The sequence below is a fragment of the Sapajus apella genome, unplaced genomic scaffold (assembly GCF_009761245.1).
Source record: "Sapajus apella isolate SASKATOON/1434 unplaced genomic scaffold, GSC_monkey_1.0 scaffold156, whole genome shotgun sequence".
NCBI classification, from domain to species: Eukaryota; Metazoa; Chordata; class Mammalia; order Primates; family Cebidae; genus Sapajus; species Sapajus apella.
Window position 1 is genome coordinate 1903007 of NW_022437096.1, and position 12302 is coordinate 1915308.

At 47.6% G+C, this 12302-nt stretch overlaps 1 protein-coding gene across 1 annotated transcript in view; it reads left to right on the forward strand.

Annotated features, from left to right (window-relative positions):
- MOV10L1 (Mov10 like RISC complex RNA helicase 1) overlaps nucleotides 1-12302 on the forward strand; it is a 68585-nt gene that overhangs the window by 23835 nt on the left and 32448 nt on the right. The window contains exons 10-13 of the mRNA XM_032266288.1: nucleotides 449-643; nucleotides 4406-4520; nucleotides 10705-10882; nucleotides 11190-11260. Of these exons, the coding sequence (XP_032122179.1) occupies nucleotides 449-643; nucleotides 4406-4520; nucleotides 10705-10882; nucleotides 11190-11260 (559 nt within the window). The remainder of the gene's footprint in view (nucleotides 1-448; nucleotides 644-4405; nucleotides 4521-10704; nucleotides 10883-11189; nucleotides 11261-12302) is intronic.

Here is a 12302-nt window from a genome sequence, read left to right on the forward strand (position 1 = left end):
GTCTCACTCTTGCTGAGGCTATAGTGCAGAGGCATGATCACAGCTCTCTGCAGCCTCCACCACCCTAGGCTCCCACCTTAGCCTCCCGAGTAACTGGAACCACAGACATGTGCCACCATGCCTGGCTAATTTTTGCATTTTTTGCGAAGACAGGTTCATCCTATGTTCCCCAGGCTGGTCTCAAACTCCTGGGTTCAAGCGATCTGCCCGCCTCAGCCTCCCGAAGTGCTGGGATTACAGGCCTGAACCATTGCAGTCAGCCCATAGATGCTTAATTTTATCTTGCGCTTATTTTAGAAGATCTCCTTTTTCTCTGTAAGAATAATTATTGAAGACTAAAGATGACTTTGTTAGCTCTGTCACTTTTCTTGTATGTACAAAGGAAAATTGTGTTGAATCTGCCTATCTTATTTATGACTAAAACTAAATTTCATTTTGTTTTTTCAAGAAATCCTGGCCGCTGCAAGGAGCTCCTTTTGCTTTGTTTTTCAAATTTCCTAATTGGGCGATACCTTGAAGTCAGCGTTATCAGTGGGGAGGAGTCACTAATTGCTGTCCGTGAACCATTTTCTTGGAAAAAGCCTAAAAGTTCCCAAGCATTAACATCTGTAAAACCTACAATTGTTGTGACCACACAGAAAAGGTACCATAAGTGAAAGGAGTGTGTCTGGTCTGGCAGCTTTGTCTGTGAAGGAAAGTGGATATGCGCTGGCAGGCAGTGGCTGGGGAGGTGACAAAGTGGGTGAAGCTGGGGTTCGAGCCTCCTTCCATGATTGTATCTGGGGGATGGGGGCACATTTCAGTGGAGCTCTAAAGGTGAAGGTCTGTCTCTACAGCTGCCCAACAGCAGCGTGAAGCCCAAGGAAGGTGGCCTTCACTCCCCCAGACCCCACTCTGCCCTGGCAGTTCTCAGGGCAGCTCTCAGAGCAGGCTGGCCTCACCCAGCTTCCGCTACCTCTCCCATCCTGATGAGGCCTTGGTGTGCAGTGCATGGCGTCCCCATGTCGCTTGTACTGGGGGCAACAGGATTGTGGGGTCACCCAAAGCCTGTTTGAAGATATGGTACCACTTAAAAATGAAGTTACAAGGGGCAGGGCATGGTGGCTGATGCCTGTAATCACAGCACTTTAGGAGGCCGAGGCAGACGGATTACCTGAGGTCAGTAGTTCAAGACCAGCCTGACCAACATGGTGAAACCACATCTCTACTAAAAATAAAGACATTAGCCGGGCGGGGTGGCGTGTGCCTATAATCTCTGCTACTCGGGAGGCTGAGACGAGAATCTCTTGAACCCAGGGAGCAGAGGTTGCAGTGAGCCAAGATTGTGCCACTGTACTCCAGCTTGGGTGACAGAGTGAGACTCCTTCTCAAAAAGAAAAAAAAAAGCGAAGCTAGGAGAAGCAGTGTGTGATCTGTTACTTGTGGCTGGGGGACGTGGACCACCCAGATTTTAACTGGAGTAGTCTCAGGAAGGCGCTTCACGTTCACATGTTCTCTTCTGTAGTAAAACCAAAAAGCCCTGAATAGCCAGCTTCAAAGTATAATGACTTTGCCCCTGGTAGTGTGACTTTTCCTCCACCAGCTGTGATAACTGACGGGTTTGAGCTCTGCTGTTACCCCAGAGCGCCCTGAGGGTGAGACGGGTCACTTTTCCAATGTTGGAAAATTCTGAATTTCTTTTTTTTTTTTTCTTGTCTACCTCTCACCTGGAGGAAAATTGTGAATTTCAAATCACGTATTGCCCCAGTGACAGTTCAAGATGAGGGATTATGGACTTACTACCAAGTTGCAGACTAAAGGAAAAACCTGCTAGCAGAGAAGAATATCATGTGGTTGTTTACCTTTGAAGGTTAGAGCATTGTTTGAATCACAGCACCACCACCAAGAAGCTGTGTGACCTTGGGCAAGTTTCTTAGTCTCTCTGAGCTTTATTCTTATTTGTAAAATGATAGTCCCTGTCTCATGTGGTTTGAAGATTGAGTAAGGTCAGGCAGGTAAAATGTGTAGTTTCCTGGCACAGAGCAGTTGCTCAGTAAGGGAATAAGCAGCTGTGGTCCCTGGGCACATTATTATTGAGAAGGAGGGGCTCACTGTCTGATGCACTAGAGGATATTGCTATGACACTGGGTTTCTGAGAAAAGAAGAGCTTTGTATTAAAAAACCAACCCCCAAGGAGACAGGATCACGCTCAAATGTGTCTCTCTGTGCTGGCTTTAAGGCAGTAGTTTTGTCAGAAAATGTTTAGCAGGTGGACTCTGGGATTAGTAGGTGATTGGTGGAAGGAAAATGGAGGTCTGGAAAGGCCTTGGGTGTGCGCAGTTACCTCTTCATGCCACTTCACGGGTCACATGTGCCAGTTCAGAGGGAGTTAGCATGAAGCACACGGTGGGAATCCAGGCTGCGACATCAGCAAGTTCTGCACAAACTCCAGTGGTCCATCTTGGTTCCAGCTAATCCCAACCAGTCCTTTGCTGTCATAAGCAGAGGGAGCCTCAGTAATTGGAATTGCCTCTTCTCTTATCACCCATCCTACAGGCTCAAGAATTTCTGTTGGTCATTGGTTCCTTTAACTCTTTGGGGCACAGTTTCTTTATTTCCATTGACCGATTGATTGAGATGGAGTCTCGCCTTGTCACCCAGGCTGGAGTGCAGTGCACAATCTCAGCTGACTGCAACCTCCACCTCCTGGGTTCAAACAATTCTCCGTCTCAGCCTCCTGAGTAGCTGGGTTTACAGGTGCCTGCCACCATGCCCAGCTAATTTTTGTATTTTTATTAGAGACAGCGTTTCACCGTCTTGGCTAGGCTGGTCTTGAACATCTGACCTTGTGATTGCCTCAGCCTCCCGGAATGCTGGGGTTACAGGCGTGAGCCACTGTGCCTGGCCTGGGGCACAGTTTCAACATCAAGGGGCTGTAGGGATGTAACCCAGAAAAGGAGCAGGAAGGTCCCTCAGCTGGCCAGGCAGAGCAGAGTCCCTGAGGATCAAGTTTTAATTGCAGGAGCCTTGGAGGGTCCCTGGTTCTCATCTAGTGACATACTAGGCAACTTGCTAGTTATCATTTGGCTTAACACAAAGTGAAATACACAGAGCGACAGCCAGAAGGATTTTAACCCTCTGGTCAGTTACTTCCCTGTGAATATTAGCATGCTGTGTGGGAGCGTCTCTAAAACAAGGACGTTAGTTTCCTGCCAGTCAGGTTGGTGACCCAGAGTGCCTGGCCCGGGTTGGCTTGAGCACACCTGCAGCACCAGGTTTCTGGACTTGCCCACAGGGCATTGGCAGGTACCGGCTTCTAGAGTTGTCCATCCATGCCGGCCATCACAGGCCCTGAACGTTCTGTTAGGACCCCTGGTGCCAGGCAGCTTTGGCTCTTAGAACAGTGTTGTTCACTTAGCAGATCTGTTCTGAGGGTCTCCGTAGGCCAGCACCTTCCCAGTCAAGTTTCCAGCCACACATCATCGTAGCCACAGTTTGTTAATCCAACGTGTCTGTTGAGGCCATGTGGTTCTGTTAGCTGTTCAGGCTGTTTACCTAAGCCTGCAGTGATCATCCTAGTTTCCCTTTACTTTGTTCATATTAGTAATCAGTGCTTTCCAAACCACGTCACGCATGAGCACTGACATAACCCTCGCCACAAACCATGGGGAATGTTTTCACCCCATTTCTCCTGTTGAGGGCTGAGCCAGTGGAACCCAAATTGAGATGGCGATGAGGGCAGTAAGGAGAGCGGCGTGCGCTTCTCAGGTGAGACTGCACTGAGACGGAGAGCTGGGAGGCGGTGAGGGAGAAAGACCCAGCATGCCTGTTCACTGGATTCAGGTTCATGGACCTCACTCTGACTTTCTGCTTCCCTGTTCTCTCCTGGTTTCTCCTCCCCCGTCTGTCCCTTTTCCGTCGTTGCTGTTGCTGCATTGGGCTTGCCTCCAGAGCAGCGATGTTCTCCATCCGGAACAAACTGAATTTCCCCCAGAGAAACCACAGGCTGGGAAACAAAACAAAAACAAATCGAAGGCAGGAGCCAGACAGAGCAGCCTTCTCCTAATGCGCTTGGCAGGGATGGGCCCGCGTGGGGTCCCGATGACAAATACAGTAGGAAGAGCTCAGCTCATAGAAGGTTAAAAACAGCTGTTTTCACACTCCTGGTTCCAGGAGACGCGGGGGGGTCCAGCCCTGTTGTCTTGCACTTGCCTGTTCACAATAGTAGAGCACCTTGTGAGAACTGTGCGAGGAAAGGATCCCAGAGCTAAAACGACAGCTTCAAACCTCTGCCTTAGACCAGCTGTTCAGACACCAGCTCTTTCCAGTGAGGGGATGAACTTTGGTCTTCCTAAAGTAGGAAGGGATGTCTGGATAAGAATGTCTAGTGAAACCTGGTTTTAACTTGTGAACTTCATTTTTTAAGGAACTCAAGACGACAACTTCCAAGTTTTCTTCCACAATATCCAATCCCAGATAGACTTAGAAAATGTGTGGAACAAAAAATTGACATCCTGACTTTCCAGCCGTTACTTGCAGAGGTAGGAAGTGTCTGATGGCGTGTGGGGTGTTTGCATCTTTTGACACTCTTGTTTTTTGACAAAGCCAGGAGGTTCCTTCTCAGGTTCAGACCTTCATCTGGCTTGTTTTCTTCACAGGTAGCTGGGATAATGAGGGTCACTGCCTAGCCCTGAAGGATGAATGATCAGGGATGAGGCACCTTAGTACTCACGCTGCCAGACCTGCTGTGCGCCAGGGGGTGGCGTCCTGCAGCCTCACTGGGTCACACACGGGGCCTTTGTGGTCTGGAGCGGAAGAACTGAGGGATACCTCTGCCATCAGCCCAGCCTCTCTCGCTAGACTAGGCAGCCGTTGTTATGAGCAAGAAGCGTTCCAGCCTCTTAACATCACCCTGACAGAGCCAGCAGGCCAAGGGTCCAGGGGAGGAGAACCCAGGTCCCCACCCGCATGGGAGATAGAGGAGCGTGTTCTGAGTGAGGTGGCTGGAGGAGAAAAGTCCAGGAAGGAAGAAAAGTCTGAAATTTGGCAGTTTGAGGGGATGACATTGCCCTTTCTCCAGGAGGGCTTTTTCTGTAGGGGTTTGAGGTGTTCTGAGAGCCCCCAGCTAAATTGGAGTTCTAGTGCCAGAGCAGCTGGCAGCCGTGTCCCAAGGAGAATGAAGGGAGTGGGACCTGGGTGTTCACCATGCACCTTTCAGGGGATCCTTGTTTTACCGGGAAAACGGGCTGATGCCTCATTACCTCGCCCATGACCAGGGCTCCTCGCACAGGAGACTTATTTATACTGGCAGACGTCCCAGTGGCTCCCGTCGGACCTGTGCCCAGGTTATGCCTGCCTGACCTGGCACTGGGAACCCAACATTGTGTTCCCAACACCAAGGGTTCTTGGGATGGAAGGTGCAAATTTAGTCCACTGCCATGATGGAAACAAGTTCAAACACGTATTACTTACAGATCCTGGGCGGGGAGGATGCCACGAATCAGGAGGGCAGTCCTCTCTCCCCCAGTCACTTTGAGTTTGCAGGCAAATGCCTGAATGGCTCATTGAAAGGAAGTGACAGAAGAAGCTGGACCTGGGTCTGCTGGGCTGGGGAGGTGCTCCTCAGTTCCTTCCCAGGGCCACCGATTTGACGTTTGATGCTATAGCTTGTAAGTTTTGAAATCAGAAAGTGTGAGTTCTACAGTTTTATTCTCTGGCAAAATTTGTTTTGCCTTTCGGGATCTTTCATATGAATTTTAGGATGCATTTTTCTATTTCTGCAAAATACATCATTGGAATTTTTTTCCCAGAGATGAGGTCTCACTGCATTGCCCAGGCTTGTCTCAAATTCCTGGCTTTAAGTATTCCTCCCACCTCAGTCTCCCAAAGTGCTGGGATTACAGGCATGAGCTACCATGCCCAACCTGTCACTGGAATTTTGATGGGAATTGCATTGAATCTGTAGATTGCGTTGGTTAATATGACATTTTAACTATTAAATCCTCCAGGCTATGAACATGGAATGTGTTAACATTTTTTTAGTTCTTCTTTAATTTCTTACAGCAGTGTTTTGTCATTTTCTCTGTAAAAGATTCTCACTTCTTTGGTTAAATTAATTCTTAAGTTGCTGCTGTTGTAAATGCAATTGCTCAGGTAGCTTCCTTTTCCTGAAACATAGTTCTTGTTTAGAAATGGAGATAAGTTTTGTCCTTTGATTTCATATCCTGCTACTTTCCTGAATTTATTCATTCTAACAGTTTTTTATGTACTCTTTAGAGTTTTGTGCATATAAAATTATGCGATCTACAAACAGATAATTTTACTTCTTCCTTTCCAATTTAGATGCCTTTCATTTCTTTTTCTTGCCTGATTGCTCTGGCTAGAACTTCTAGTACCATGCCGAATAGCAGGGTGAAACAAGCATCCTGCCCTCGTTCCTGATCTTATGGGGAAAGCTTCCAATCTTTCACCTTTGAGTATGAGTCTGATGTTAACTGTGAGTTGTTCATGTATGACTTTTATCATGTTGAGGTTGTGGTTTTCTTTCTTTCCATCTTTCCTCCTTCCTTCCTTCCTTCCTTCCTTCCTTTTTTTTTTTTTTTTCTTTCCTTTTTGTTTTTCTCTCTTTTTTTTTTTTTTTTTCTTTCCAATTTTTTTGAGACAGGCTCTCCTTCTGTCACCCAGGCTGGAGTGCAGTGGTGTGATCGCAGCTCACAGCCAAGACTGCAGGGGCACACCACCATGCCCAGCTAACTTTTGTATATCTTATAGAGACGGGGTCTTGCGATCCTCCCGCCTTGGCCTCCCAAAGTGTTGGACTTACAGGCAAGTACAGGTGTGAGCTAGGGCACCCAATCTGGTTTTCTTCTCTTCCTAGTTCATTAAGTGTTATCATGAAAGGCTGTTAATTTTGTCAGATGCTAGCCAGGTGTGGTGGCACGCACCTGTAATTCCAGGTACCTGGGAGGCTGAGGCACAAGAATCGCTTGAGCCCAGGAGGTAGAGGCTGCACAGAGCCAAGATTGCACGATTGTACTCCAGCCTTGGGGAAAGAGGGAAACTCAGTCTCAAAAAAAATTTTTTTTTTCCAAATGCTTTTTCTATATTGAGATGATCATGTGAAGTTTCCCTTCTTTCTGTTAATGTGCATTGTAACAGTAATTGCTTTTCAAAATGTTGAACTCTCCCTGCATCCCAGGAATAAATTCCATTTGATCATAGTGTATAATCCTTTTATTTTATATATGTGTTTTTGAGACAGGGTCTTGCTGTGTTGCCCAGGCTGGAGTGCCGTGGCTCAGTCACAGCTCACTGCTCAAGCTCCTGGGCTCAAGTGATCCTTCCACCTCAGCCTCCCAAGTAGCTGGGACTACAGGAATGAGCCACACCCAGCTAATCTTTTTCACATGCTGTTGAATTTTGTGTGCCAGTATCATGCTGAGGATTTTTACATCAGTGTTTTCATTGGTCTGTAGTTTTTCTGTAGTGTCTCTGTCTGGTTTTGGCATCAGGGTAGTGCCAGCCTCATAAGAATAAGTCAGAGAGTGTTCCCTCCTCTTTCATCTTTTTGAAAAGTTGAGAAGGATTGGTATTAGTTATTCAAGTGTTTGATAGAATTTAGTTACGGAGCCATCAGGTCCTGGGGTTTTCCTTTTCAGAATATTGATTACTGCTTTAACCTCCTTAATAGTAATCGGTCTGTTCAGATTTTCTGTTTCTTCCTGGCTTAGTCTTTGTAGATTTTGTGTTTCTAGGGATTTGTCCATTTCATCTGGGCATTGGTATAGAGTTGCTCATACTCTCTTATCACCCTTTTTACTTCTGTAGAATCTATAGTAATGTCCCTACTTTCCTGTCTTGTTTTAGTGATTTGTTTCGTCTCTTTTTTCTAGTTAATCTACTAAACGTCTGTCAGTTTTGTTGATCTTTTTAGAGAACCAGCTTCTCTATTGTTTTTCAGTTCTCTGTTTTGTTCATCTCTCCTCTAATCTTTATTTCCTTCTGCTGTGTTTGGTTTAGTTCGTTCTCCTTTGTCAGTGCTCGCAGTCATAAATTCCCTCTCAGCACCGCTTGTGCTGCTCCTGTAAGTGTTTGGTTTAGTTTGTTCTCCTTTGTCAGTGCCCGTAGTCATAAATTCCCTCTCAGCACCGCTTGTGCTGCTCCTGTAAGTCTTGGTGTGTTGCGTTTTTGTTTTCATTCATCTCTTAAGTATTTTCTAGTTTTTCTTATGGTTTCTTCTTTTGCTTTAATTCCTATCTTTGCTCTTTTGCACATAACGTGTTTTTCTTAGCTGCTGCTAAGATTCTCTCTTCGATCACTGGTGTTAATAGATGTGGTTTACGGTGTGCGGTGGTTCACATTCTTTTCTTCCTGTTCTTGTGCTTGGGGATCATTGGGATTCTTAGATATGTGGGCCTGAGTTTTCTTCAGATTTGGAAATTTTCAGCCATCATGTGTTCAGGCGCACTCTCTGCCCTCCCACTTTCCCATTCCGGGCAGGCTGCAGGTTTCCCCCCGGCTCAGTCGTGCACGGCTCTCCTTCTTCCAGTCCTTTCTGTGTTGAATTTTGAGTCGTTTGTATTGCTGTATTTTTTTCTTTGCAATGTGTCATCTATCCAGTATGTTTTTAATCAGACACTGTAGTTGTCATTGCTACAAGTTCCACGTGGCCATGCCTCCCCTGTCCCTGCTCCATGAGCCCCAAGTCTATGCCTCCCCTGTCCCTGCTCCATGAGCCCCAAGTCTATGCCTCCCCTGTCCCTACTTCACCCACCCACCCCCGTCGATGTCTCCCCTTTTCCTGCTCCATGCTCCCCCCCAGTCTCTGCCTCCGCTATTTCTGCTCCACGCTCCCCCCCAGTCTCTGCCTCCTCTATTTCTGCTCCGCACTGCCCCCAGTCTCTGCCTCCCCTATTTCTGCTCCATGCTCCCCCGCCAGTGTCTGCCTCCCCTATTTCTGCTCCACGCTCCCCCCCAGTCTCTGCCTCCCCTATTTCTGCTCCACACTGCCCCCAGTCTCTGCCTCCCCTATTTCTGCTCCATGCACCCAGCCTATGCCTCTCCTGTCCCTGCTCCTCATGCCCAGTCTCTCCTCTGCTGTCTGGCTGTCCGTCCTGCAGTCTTAACAGCTGTTCCCATGTCCTTGCTACTAACTAACTGTGTTTGCATTATTCCTGGTTGTGTTCGTATCAATAGATTTTTCTCCTCATTGTGGGTTGTAGTTTTCTGCTTCTTTCCGTGCCTGGTAATCTTGTTTTGATGCCAAACATTCTGAATTTTGCTGTGTTTTGTGTTGGATATTTTTCTTTTTCTGAAGAAATTTGTGAGCTCTTTTCTGGGATACAGTTAAGTTACTTAGAAACAGCTGGATATTTCTAAGCCTGGCGTTTCAGTTTTGTTAGGTGGGAGCAGAGTGACTTTTTATTTAGTGTTACGCTTTTTGAAGACTCTACCCAGTGCTCCCCTTATCACAAGCCTTCCTGCTCCAGCTGGTGGGGCCCATAGCACCCTTGTCTGTTTTAGTGTTAGGAATCATTCCTGATTTGGTGGTTCACCGTAGGTGACTGTTTTCCCAGCAGACGCTGGATCATCACGACTGGGGGAGGGGGGTGCTACTAGTGTGTGGTGAGTATAGACAGTGGTGCTATTGACACCTGTGATGCACAGGACGGCCACTGCCACAGAACGACCCCAGCCACAAGGGTCCATTGTGCTGAGGCCCTGGTCTGGCCCCATGATGGGTCTTGCAGGATGGTGCCTCATGCATTGATCTGTGCAAAGCTGATGGTCCTGGGTGGGTCTCCTGACCCTCTCCAGACCATTCTGTGCTACTTGCTCTTCTCAGCACTCAGCCCCATAGACCCCCAGCTCCTCCCCTCCTCTCAGAGACCACCCGGCTCCCCTGGGTCCTCTGTGCTGGGGCCTAGGAGCTCTGTTCAGGTGCATGTGGGGCAGCCATGGGGCCTACCATGGATTATTTCCCCAGTCTTGGGATCACAGTCCTGTGCTGCGTGATGTTCATTGTTTAAACACCATCATTTTGTATTTCTCTGCCTCTTTAAGTTTTTTTTTCAAGTAGAAGGGTAAATCTGGTCCTTGTTTGTCCATCTTGGCCAGACCTGGAAGTTTGTCCTTTATTCACGAATGTCTTTGGAAGCCAAGCTCTGCCTTTCCAGAATAAACTTGGAAGACCTGAAAAAGAGTGGGAGGGTGGATAGTGGTGAGCAGTGCAGGGAGGGACACAACCAGCTGGAGCCCCACGGCTTTGTACTAAAGGCGCAGGAACGTGGCAAAGGCCAGGGAGTATGCAGGAGCCACACGGCCTCGTGCTGAAGGCCAGGGGATGTGGCAAAGGCCAGGGAGTATGCAGGAGACACACGGCCTCGTGCTGAAGGCCAGGGTACGTGGCGAAGGCCAGGGAACGTGCTGGAGCCGCACGGCCTCGTGCTGAAGGCCAGGGGATGTGGCAAAGGCCAGGGAGTATGCAGGAGCCACACGGCCTCGTGCTGAAGGCCAGGGGACGAGGCGAAGGCCAGGGAGCGTGCTGGAGCCACACAGTACCAAGGCATCGGCAGACTCTGGCAAGGATCACCCCACCTGGGAGGCCATCTGCTGAACTGGAGCCCTTGGGACTTTCCAGCTCCAGAGCTGCTGCTTTCCAGATGTGGGTGTGTTCCACGTGCTACTGCGTTCTCACTGATTTTATAATGTTTGGGTGTTTTCCAGCTTCTGAATATGTCAAATTACAAGGAGAAGTTTTCGACTTTGCTGTGGCTTGAGGAGATTCATGCAGAAATGGAACTGAAAGAGTACAACATGAGCGGGGTCATGTTGAAAAGGAATGGGGATATGCTGGTTCTGGAGGTCCCAGGATTGGCCGAAGGCAGGCCTTCTCTGTATGCAGGTGTGTGTGTTACTCGCATGCTTCCCTTGGTAGACTAGCAGACAAACCACACTTAAGAGAGAGAAAATACTCTTTTACTGGCAATATGACAGTCATGTTATTGCATTTTCTTTCTTATGGGTTAGAATTTCACTAAAAATCAACAGCCTGTGTACATCAAGCATGTTTCTTTGTTGTATTTCATTATTTCTAAGCAGCTGACCTCAGTAATGTTTTATTGAACCCTTGTCATACTGGATTTTATAGGACAACACAGAAATTTGTGATTTTTATTAGCTTTAAATGTGGTAATTATTTTTTTAACTAGGTGATAAACTGATTTTAAAAACTCAAGAGTACAATGGACATGTCGTCGAATACATCAGCTATGTGATTGAGGTGAGAGGACACTCTCTTCATACATTAATGTTGGACTGCCCCGTCTGACCTGTTGGAAAGGTAACATCCTACCCACGGCTCTTGGGGAGGTGCTCCCGTGTGCACTGGCTATTTTGGAAAATGTGAAGATACAGTGAATCTTTAAATTTTTGATGCATAAAGGAAATAGTACTATAATTTTCAACCATGTAAAACGTATTTATCTTTTAAGTGATAAGTAAGTCATGATGTTTGCATTCAGTTATGTTTGGGCATTCTGAGTATATTCTAGAAGAGCTAACAGAGTGGAAGCCTTAAAAGGAAAAACGGATCTAAAAGTTTGCAGCTCTGACGTTCATGTGAAGGTAATTATTTGGCTTTGAGTAGCTCCTGGTGCTCCAGATATATCTGCATGGGGTGGGCTGTGACTCTTGAGCTGGATTTTACTGGGCATGTACTGAGCACAGCACTGGGAATGATGCAGGGATCTGCATGAGAAGGGAGGTGCTTCATCTATGCATCTGAGAAGATGAAGCCACGTATGACTCAGTGTAGAAAACCTGAAGGGAGAGTGTCAAAGCCTTTACTGTTAGAGGGAAGAAAGGCTGCGAGAACGAGAAGAGGCAGCCTCCGACCTTTGCCGCCATAGTCACTCCATGTTACGTATTCATGCAGCGTCCACACTATGGCTGACTCCGTAGAATGCGATATTTCCCAGAAGGCAAAATCATGGCAGGATCTCAGGTCTTGTAATGACGTAGTCCATCACCTGTGGACTGAGATGTGAGACCCCAGTGACATGACCTCACCAGCTCTCCATTACCAACTTTTGCTGTTGACCAGATTGACCTGAGGAGCCCGAGATGGCCATGTGACCATCTTTGCCTCCAAATAATAGACCAGCAGTGCCAGGAAAGGAAGCCTCCAAGGAAGCAGAGCCAGAGACCTCAGGAGTGAGACACCTGCCGCCTCCACTCCTGGTTCCTGAGCCACATGGCCTGGCCTCTATGCCACCGCTCAAACCCTTGCATCTGAAGTGACCTTCCACATCCTTTTTACCTCC